Source organism: Anneissia japonica, unplaced genomic scaffold, assembly GCF_011630105.1.
Source record: "Anneissia japonica isolate Jap-2015-1 unplaced genomic scaffold, ASM1163010v1 scaffold287960_len3192837_cov198, whole genome shotgun sequence".
Lineage (NCBI taxonomy): Eukaryota > Metazoa > Echinodermata > Crinoidea > Comatulida > Comatulidae > Anneissia > Anneissia japonica.
The window spans coordinates 343145-354311 of NW_022712725.1; the positions used below are offsets into that span (position 1 = coordinate 343145).

The 11167-nt window shown below is 32.1% G+C and overlaps 2 protein-coding genes across 3 annotated transcripts in view; one reads left to right on the forward strand and one right to left on the reverse strand.

The window, feature by feature from the left end:
• The window catches only part of LOC117108026 (fibrillin-2-like), a 27167-nt gene extending 20021 nt beyond the window's left edge, over positions 1-7146 (reverse strand). Inside the window, 1 exon segment of the mRNA XM_033249869.1 lies at positions 7009-7146. Coding sequence (XP_033105760.1) covers positions 7009-7098 — 90 coding nt within the window. The 5' untranslated portion in view covers positions 7099-7146.
• Positions 7147-7225: 79 nt separating this feature from the next.
• Positions 7226-11153, forward strand: LOC117108025. 2 transcript variants are annotated; one of them, XM_033249867.1, is made up of 5 exons: positions 7226-7363; positions 7887-7948; positions 9374-9445; positions 9822-10043; positions 10302-11153. In XM_033249867.1, exons 1-5 carry the CDS (start codon positions 7260-7262, stop codon positions 10481-10483), a joined length of 642 nt encoding a protein of 213 aa, XP_033105758.1. In that variant the 5' UTR covers positions 7226-7259; the 3' UTR covers positions 10484-11153. The 2 variants fall into 2 exon arrangements, with proteins under 2 accessions (XP_033105758.1, XP_033105759.1); XM_033249868.1 differs by having other exon boundaries at positions 7231-7367.
• The last annotated feature ends 14 nt before the right edge of the window (positions 11154-11167 follow it).

Genomic DNA, 11167 nt, shown 5'->3' on the forward strand with positions numbered 1-11167 from the left:
CCCCTTTTTAGCTCTCAATTATGACATATAAATACCCTGTTAGGAAAATGTTTCGGAAAAAACCTATTATTACTTATTTGGTTGCGTAATTTTTCTTCCATTTTTAGACTCCACCAAAATCAGTTTTTAAAATGGGTCTTATGCAACAAATGATTAATATATAGTTGGAAATGTCTCGCAACAAAAATTTCCGGATTTTTAACTCATCATTTTAGGGGGTAATCGTAGTAATAGTATGATTTTCCAATTATTTATATGTAATGAAGACCATCTGATGATGCTTATGTTGTCTCATTACCAAAGAACATACCATTTATCACTGTTGGCCCATTTTATATCTTATTAACTTCCTGAAATGTAACCGTCTTATAAATACAATAAAACTGTGATACGTTTAACCACACCCTCCACACAGGGAAGAAATTGGGGGCCACCCCGCATAAATACAATTGTCATACTGTTATCTAATATTTAGGGCAAATAGAAAAATTTATTAAATTATCACTCCCACCCGCGTCAAAAATTAAACCAAAAAAAATGCGGGAATAAAAAAAAAAGTTTTTTTTGCCGCATCAATTATTTCAACAGCATAAAAATAACTATGCAACTGTGTGAATTCAAATACATTTTATTTTAAAAAACTATAAAATTAAACCAGTTTTTATACAATATTTACTATTACAGGCCAAATATAAACAGTCCCTCCCTCATCGATAAAAACAAAAGCGAAATAATCTATTGTTCCAATAAAAAAAAAAATCAATTTAAAAAAATAAAAGTTTGATATTAAATCTAATAATTTTTTATATGTGCCCTTAGTGATTTTGATACAATGAATAGGCCAACGTATTTTCTATATTTCAACAACTTACTATTTCACAACTTCTTATCTCCTTTTCTGACTAACTGTAAATCAGTTCAAAACTACATCTGTAAGAGTACGTTGGGTTTTTTGTGTGGATTTATAGCTATTTACAAAGGCAGCCCAATCAACCTCTAGCCGACCACTTATATTGTTATTTTTTTGGAGGACCAACAAGGGATTGATTGCAATTCAATAACACACCTACTAATCTAATATAAATCGCACGTTTTGAGGCCTCAACACATCATCATCAAGCTATAATGCTTGATTTCTACCGGGATACTGTACTAGGCTAGCTGGTCAAAAACACAGGTGTTTGGTAAACAGTCACAAGGAATTAGTAGGGTGTTGTACATGTTTCTGAGTTCTGTGATTGTTGACAAATATATGGAGTGTTTTCCCGAAAAATATTATCAACGTGTTGCTGTGTCTAAATTGATTACCCTAAATACTTATGGAATTATAAATTTGTAGACTTGGAGATTAGATGCAAGTTTGTTATAAATAAGTGCATTTTTTTTGTATTGAGTATTGAGTGGATACCGTAACGGTACATACGTTAACTTTATGAAAAGATTGTGAAAGAGCAGGCAACAGTTTTTGTTCACTGTTAATTATTATTTTGTTAATGACATCGGATAAAACATTTTTGAAAGGCAAAACAAAACAATTGGTTGGTTGGTTGGTTGGTTGATTGGTTCATAATGCTTATATATTGGCAGAACTTCAAGTGGGGTTGAATGCACATAATTATAGGCAAGGTATGTATTTATTAAGGTCTTACACCCTCAACAAAGGCCAGCCATACCTGGCTTATGAGAGACAAAATATAAAATTGAAACAATATAATTAAAGTATGGAGTGTAAACAGCAAAATATATAATACTGTAGTGCTAATTACGGTTAAATAAATAACCCTTTATGTTTTTCCAAAATCATATAAGTAAATTTAGCAACATGAAAACAAAGGTTACCATTAGAAAACATAATTAAATTTTTGCATCTCAGGTAAGTTGGAAAATAATGGATCGATATTATTAATCGTAATGCATCATAAAATTCACAAACCATAAAACAATGAAATTCATCTTCAATTAAATCAGAGTCGCACACTGGGCAAATTCTTTGGTCGAGGGGGATGTTTTTATATCTTCCGGTTTCAACAGAAATCGGGGAAAATGCGTAACGAAAGAGTGTATAAGCCCTTCTGAAACATCTTTTCATGAAGTTCTTAACTACTGTATACGATCTTCAGTAAATAATTCAAATTTGAAATTACGGTAAATTTTAGGCTTATTTCATTGTCTGCAGTCAGTTGGTTGTTACCATACACCAGTGATGCTGGAGTACAGCAACATGAAACTGTTTACCGTATGTAATGCAAACTATTTATGTAATGCATGAATAAAGTTCAGGGTTTGTGAAAATGAGTACGCTGCGGTATTCATTTTCACACAGCTGGTCAGCTAACATGTGCAAATGTTACATGAACACCTGACAAGGAAGGTGCAATATCACATTCGGTTGCCTAGCATACGTCTGTAGTGTGTGTGTGTGTGTGTTGGGGGGGGGAGGGGACGGTAAACATAAGTTGGTTAGCCAACAATATGCAAATGTTACATAAAACCTGGGAAGGATGGCACTCACGTTCTGTTGCCTAGCCCACTGTACGGATGTACTGTGTAGCGGGGGACGATTAGGCTATTTATTAGTAAAACTAGGCCTTCCAAAGAAATAAATTAAAATAAGAAAAAAAAATTAACCAAAGTAACAACTCCCTGGTAAGAATAACCAAGGAGGTATTTATACCTCCTTGGAATAACTCAGTTGCAGACGTACCTTGTTTAGTATTAGACAACGGGGCTCTTGTAGCACTAGCTAGGCAAAGCATCCATTTCCAAAGCAGTGGTGTTTATCCATGAAAAAAGCACGCCGGGAAAGTTTGACGTACCAGGAAAAGGTGACGTAATCTTATGGCGTATGCATGTTAACTATATCAAAGAGTATTATTATACTCTTTGACTATATTGTGAATGTGACGTCACCAAAAAAATTCTATATACAACAAAAATATTATTAACTACAAGGTTTGTGGGTGTAAATTCCATAATACGAATTAAGGGTAGCACCATCTCCTTGCCATACAAATTACAGCTCTCACTGACGTCTCATTTAAGAAACTCAGAAAAATACGGGTAGCTAAGTTTTTCTCGCAAATCTGACTTACACTGAGGGCGGCGTTCCGGGAACCCTGCGTCGAGTCCTGCATTCGTTTTACCAAAATACAATCAACGTCTACCACAATCGGTATACAACATGGAAAATGTATACACATCTTCACTTAAATCGCTATTTGCTATTTAAAAAGTCAAAAATCTACCAAAATGATCCATCTTTTGTGGCTAATAGAATCCTAGGACCAGCACTAAATTTCTCTATTTAGAGGATTAAGAAATACATTAAATGGTTTAGAAGTACATCAGTTAATGCATGCTGCATATATCTATAGTAAAAAGATTTCTTTGACATCCAGACATTAATTCCTGTACTTGTTGTAAGCAACTTCCCATTAAAATATTACTTGTATCACTATTACTCAAAATACAAATCATCATCCTGTGAGGTGCATTGGCTAATATTTTTATGTTCAAGCGCCCTCACAACAAGATTCATTACAAAAATAATAGCATTCATCACTATTTTAGAGTGGTCTTTAAGTGGAGGACAACATTTTGATTTGGGTTTTCCAAAACCATGGTCATTGGTCTCGAAATAGAGGGAGCCTTTAATATTGGATGGAGACCTGTATGATAATTATTAATTCGAATTTAAATGTTCATTGAACATTTCAGTTTATGTATTCAAAAATACACGCAGTCTCGAACTTAAAAGTATGATCACTCTGTTAATGTAGATGCAGCTTAGTTGTAGAAACCGAAAGGTCCACTGATTAATCTCAGATAAGAAAATATAATACATACTCCAAGTATTGAAATGCACGCCATCTTGTTGGGACTCAAAATTTCGACATTCTTAGTTGTAGAGGATTTTAAAAAGTGCTCATATTTAATCCTATTAAAAAAACTCATATTTAATCCTATTAAAATATAATTTTTTTTTATTGCCGTAAAAACAGTGGCAGATCCAGTGCTGGCGACCGCTCACCACATTAATTGAAGTCGCCAAAAAATCTCCAACCAGCGGCGCACAGTGGTCCAGAATGAAGTCAAAGTGTGCCAAAATTAATTACTCATTACAGAAGGTAATCTAAACGAATATAAGACTTACCTGGAGGTTTGCATACCCGTAGAATTCAATAAAAGCATTTTCAAATCTATATGACGTCATTTTTGTACTGTTTTCTGATTGGACGATGTCAGTTTTCATTGTAATACCAAAACAAGTTCATATTTCAATGATTTTTGAAATGTTTAGGGAGGTTTGGGACAAAGGAACTTCTGGAGAATCTTTTTGTATTTTCCATGACGTCATCAAAATACATTTTTCTGATTTGACCGGGCCAAAAGTGTTTTAGGCATTTTTTTAGTAAGATTCCGGTTTGCGCCTCAGGGGTGACGCCTGAATTCGTCGGGAAGAAATAAAATGTGTATGTATTTTCTACACAAGTAGACTTTAAAATCGAGTCTTCTTTAACGCCCCTTGCAATGCTGCATAAAGAAGTTCAGTGCGTACATTTTATGTCAACATCAAATGTCAACATCTCTTGTACTTTACTCTTGTGCGAACTCTCTGAAAGATCCTCCCATACTTCGATAGGTTTGGGCTGTCTCTTGTGGGTTTTCTCTAGGTGTTGAAAGAATGTTTCTGTTCTGTGTAAAAACATACGGTAATAACTTCATTCGAAAACGGAATCCTGTTGTCAAGCCACGAGTTATTTTTTTAGAAACCCAGCAAACACGTGTTTACTTTCTTATAACGTTCGTGACGAACGTTGTGGTTAGGTATGTCACAAAATAACGTTAACAACGTTGTAGGAACGTGCAAACGTTGTGAAATTATGTTCAGTACGTATTTATGGTTCTACAAAATCAAGTTTTCAACACAAAACTGTAACGTTATTGTCACGTTATCATAACATAGTATTGTTTGTTGGGAAGGTCGTTACTACTCGCGTAGTAGCTCACCTCTTAAGTTGAAACAGGAAGCTTTTCAAAGTCTTTGGTGGCTTTGAATAAAGTTAAAAACAATTGACGCCTAGATATAGGCCTGCTTGTAGATATAATCTTCATTATGATATATATATATATATATATATATATGGATTATTAGGCTGCTCAAAATTTAATAAAGTATTCTAAACAGCAACAAAATATTACAAGATTTGCTACTGTTAAATCACGAGCAGTTTGTCAATTTTTGGAGTGTTTTTCCCACGCTTTGCATGAACTGGTTGAGTAGACGAGCGTACATCCCTACTGATTGAGGTTTGCTCTAATTAAACTGTATCTCATTTGTGCGAAAACAAGACTGATAAAAGTGCACCTAGCTCGCAAAGTTGCAAAATGTAGCAGCTAAATTTGGTACCATCATAAAGCTAAGGCTATACTGAAGATGGTGATGTAAAAATTAAAGCATGAATCCACATGAATCTAAACTTTCTCTCCTATTTTTCTAAAAATAGGTTTTTAAATATTTTTTCTGCCGTTTAAACAACGATTTATTATTGATGCAAACTTCAAATTTAAACCAAAACATATTTGTGTTCCCCAATTTATATACAAAAAACGTGTACATTTTAAAGTAATTCCGAATTTTCTGTAAGAAAAAAAAATGTGTTTTTATATAATATAGTCAATTATAGCATTTGAAATATTTAGAGAGAAATTTCCGACATTTGTTAAAAAATACCATCCTTAAAATTCGTTTAAATGTAAAATATTTTCAGGATAGATTCACCAGGGTATACCCTTCTTCAATCATGTGAAAAAAGTGTAAAAGCCATAGTCACCAAAATGGACTTTTGGCACACTTTGATTTCGCCCCGGCCCACTGTGCGGCGTAGCTAGGTGCGAAAGGGTCCCAGTGCAAGATTAATTGCCGGACCCTTTGATATGATAGGGAAATTCCAAAAATTCATTGTAAGAATTTCTTCTTAACCCCTACTCCTAAAGGACTAGGTTAGTAATAAATACTAATGATAATCGGATTTGTAACTATTTTAAGGGGGCATATTCGGTCTCAGCAGCTATTCTAAATTAATCAAGAAAAATGGTAGCACGTAAAATTGGCGGATCTGGGAATTCGAAATAGAGGGGCAAGGAGATATTTTCACAAACAGAAGATGTAGACCTCCTCAGACCCACCATGGTTGGTTGGGGCTGAGGTAAGAAAATTTATTATTATAGTACCTGTAGATAGCCGGAAATGGCACTCGCAGACTTAATAATTTAATTAATATATTTTCCTTTTTTTTAAATCAACAATAATTAGACCTACTCCTCTAAAAAAAGGAATAATATTGAGAGGCTCGCTGGCCGTATTTTTTTTTCTTAAATTAAATTGGAAATTACTTTAAATTATTTTAGGTCTATTTATGAATGAGCCACTAATTATAGTCCTGGGCCCCAGTGCTTTGCACTGGCTGCACTGCCCGTAGCGACGCCAATGTCTAACAAATTGTGCAATTATTTAGTTATCAACAATGATTATCATCAGCATTATCATTAATATTATTATTATCACAATTAATTATTGTTATCCTTATTAACCCTCATCATTAAGGCTATCAATATCATATCGTCGTCTTCATCGTCATCATACTTGCCATAATCATTTCCATTTTCATCGCCAACATCATTATACCCATCATCATTATAATTATTTTTATTAATTTTAATTCAAATGCTCATTGGACATTTCAGTTTATGCATATATAAATACATGCAGGCCTAACAAATTATCAGTGTTGTAGCTATGGAAATACCCCACCTTAGGTCCCATCCTCTTTAACGACAGGTCTCGTATCTTGTACTCTCTTCCCGCATAAAGACCCTGGAAACGCCATTTAATTATTTTGCTTGTGTGGACTACGGTTCCATTCACGCAAATGGTATTTCTTAATCTTGTATGCTGAACATCCACTACCATTTGCAACCTCTATAAAGACAAATTAAACAACTCACATTATTGACTGGATTTTGCACATACGCTTGAAATAGTAGATCACCTGCTGCTAGGATAGTTAATAGAATAAAAACACGGAGAAGCAGCATTTTTCTCTAACACGAATTCTCGTCCGCTGGAAGCACGCTGACCGTCGATTCACTGTGTGAATACCTTTTAAACGTCGATTACGTAACTGGTAAATTTGAATATAGGCCTAGGTCTGTTTCCACAGTTGCATTGCTTGAACATGATGAATACGTGAAAAAAAATGTCTGACATGGATTATAAACATTACGTTATTTTCATGTTGTGTACCTGTGGTATGATATGTACCTACGGGCGACCGTCGACAATTACAATTAACTATGGAATGTATGTTAGTATGTTTTGTTTTTAATTTGAATTAACCATAACCACTACTGGTATGTAATTGATTGTTAAGCCTAAAGTTGAATTAAAGTAATCTCGGCTCAACCAAATCTTTTGTATCGTATAGTCATAAATACTCGGTTTGTGTGATATTACTTTAGCAAGTAATTCAATGTTAATATTACACTCGCCTTAGTGTGGCCCTACAATATTGATTATGACATCATATTTTGTCGCAGTATGCAATTCTATTTTAGCATGTAAGCCTATTATTGGATAGTAAATGTGGGAAGAGGATATACAGTACCACCAGTTCTCTTAGATCCGTCGCTACAAACAACTTTTGTTGTATGCGATAAAAAAGTTTACATATTTGTTCAATCAATTAAAAAGTTTAAAATAGAAATTAGTTTTACCTGCATGACGAATAGTAAATGATGTTAACTAAGGTAAGCAACTAATGGGTTCAACAAAAAATATTATTTTCCTACAACAATCTTAATGTTAATATATATTATATTATCAGTCTTGAGCACGACTTCCCAAATACTAAAACACGAGAAAGAAGAAGTAAAGACATCGTATTTGGTAAGTTATTATTCTTTTTGATATTAATTTTCATAGCATATTTACATCATGTTAACGGTTCACAAATGAGAAAATAGAAATGTCGATAATTTAACATTACATTTGGTATATACAAATTAGTTAAATATATTGCCAGTTATCTCTATATAAAACTAAAAAAAGGAAAAATAATAATAATTGAGTGGTTTCTTTTGTGGGTGTTTCCAACCTTTATAATCATTCAATATATACATACATAATATTATTTTCTCCAATATTATACAATGTTATTTATATACATTACGCACGGTACCTTACAATTTCTATATATACTCATGATTATATACAATATAATTTAAATTATTGATAAAAAAAATTTTTTAACTTAATCAATTCTATCAAGGATTTTATTTAAATTATTGCTTTCATTTGAATATATTTTTTCATCCCTTTCCTCTGCAATATATAAATTGATTTTTTGAGAAATCATTACCACTTTTATATATACATTTACATTGTACATAATTACTCTCAATTACCATATCCCAGTTTATGTTTAAACCATTTACCGTGTAAAACACTCTTCTCTTTATTTTTATTACAAAGAAAAGAAAACATTCACAGGCCTACTTCAACACAAAATACGTTGTGGGGTTTTGTTTATGTTGATGTTTACACAGCCATTCATTATACCTATGAATTTAAGTTACAAATATTTTGTGCTTCCAAACAAAATTAATGGTTTTATTACTTTAATTGCTTTAAAAATAGCTTTCAACTGAAATGCCATTTAACAGTCGACGTTTAGATAACACCATAAGTTGTATTCTTTACAAACCTGTACATTTTTGGGTTTTTGTAACAAAACATCTGTAAATACTTGCTTTAATACCTGAAGTGGGTCGTAATTGAGCTTTGAGCTTATAATGACCCATATAATACAGCAAGTGCAACAGCTAACATTGCAGCTCTTAAAAACAGTTGGGGGTGGTGAGAAGAAATATTAAAATGTTGTAAATTTATAATAGGTTTTGTCATCAAAAATGTGAAAAAAAAAATTGCAAGGAAGCCCAGTCCAATGGTCATTTAATGCAGATTTAAATACAATTAAATTCGGAAGAGAACATTATGAGGGAGACTGTTCCAATTAGATTAGCGACTCTGCAGCTAAAGGAAAACTTTCTAATATCTAAACTAGACCTACTTTTAAACAGTTTAACCCCAAAATCATTAAAGACAAATTTATTTTTGATTTGTAGATTATTGAAGGTGTGATTATTTGATGCAAAAAGCCAATTTCTATTTTTCAGGTTTTAATTTTGTTTTTGGAGACCTATATTAAAGCATATTGAAACACAGAATTTGTTTTGAATCTTACAAACAAATTATAGCGTTTTTATTAATTGCCATACATACTTTTTTAATTTCTTCATAAAAAATATTCAGACATGATGACTAAACACTTTTCGATTAAGATGGATGTTATTAAGAGAAAGGTTCGTTCGTTGTATCATTATCGTAAGTTTTTTATTTTTTTTTTTTGTATTTTTAGAAACCGAAATAATATAATTTACGTAATAGTGTATGTGGCATTGTATTTGTGTGTAAATTTCATAATAGTATAGTATAATCTAAAACTACTACTGCTGCCGCTGCTGCTAGTAATACAACTACTTGTACTTCCACTGCTACTACTACTACCTGCTACTCTTGATATTGCTATACTACTTCTATCTCAAATACCCGTACTATAAATACTGCCACCAATGTTATTAATGCTACTGCTACTGTGGCTGTTGCTAAATTTCTTGGCACCCTTATTAAACATTTCAAATACTATGTATTACTTTCCTAAAACAAAATCGTGTGGCCAATCTGTTTAAATATCTTACAGAGAAAAATATCGTAAACCGCTTGAACGAATTGGAGTTGAAAGTTATATATCTATATCGGAGGACGCCAAGCCGTAGTCCTGCCCAATTAGCTAGAACACCATCAACGACGACGACGACAGCATTCCTAAATCAACTAGAGACTGTCAAAGAAAGAAAAACATCACCCCTTTCAATGAACGGAGAACCATCAAATGTCGTGACGTGGAAAATGAATATGAAAGGTAAGGTCTAATCTCATTTATGATTGGTTAATAGTTTTGTATAAACCTATACTCATTATCACGATATATATATATATATATACATATATATACATATATATATTTATATATACACATATATATATATATACATATATATTTATATATTTATATATATGTATTTATATATATATGTATATGCATATAAATATAAATATACATTATATATATAATTATATAAAGCTTTTCACAAATTTTAACTTTTTTATTTACTTTCAGAAAGATATCTCTATAGTATTCCGATTTTGTTTGCATCGGCTACCATTATATTGACTGTGCTTCTACTGAGTTTACGATATGTACGACGACAAATGATGATACTATGCGGAAGAGAAGAAGGTGACAGATACTATAGAATACTCGGTACCAATAGAAGACCAGATGGAAGAAACTGCGGCTAAATAATATACGAACACAAATTGTTGTATTTTGTTAGTGTATTCAATGTTTATAATTCAAATTACATGAAGATAAACCAACTTATCTGACTGATGCTATAACAAGAAAACTTGAAATCAGAGAAGTAACAGTACGGATACACATCACTCACGGTTAAACTACCCAACTACGGCGTTTAACTGCAGCTTAACTAATTTTAAGCATCTGTCAGTTAAAACAGAAAACTATAAACTGTATGAAAAAAAATTTTTATTTGCATATGAAGAATATTGACACATATTGTCGAAATTTATTTCATTTGGTATACTGTATTAACAAATGAGACCTGTCTATTTTTAAGGATATTGAAACATATTATCGACATTTATTTCATTTGGTATATTGTATTACCAAATACCAAATATGGCAACGGTTATATATTTCATCGATAAACATTGATACCAATCATTAGCAGTTCTAATTATATTTGATAGGCCTAAACTATTATAACTAATTTTTTTTTAGTGTAATATGATAATATTTTCAAATATTCAAAAGAATACGTCTCCAAAGCCCATGTTATCATAAAATCAGTATTATAATTCAACCTATTATAGGCCTATATATTTATAATGAAAAAAAATATGAAATTGATATGTAATAAATTAAATATGATGTCATCTTTTAAAATAATATTTATGTGATTA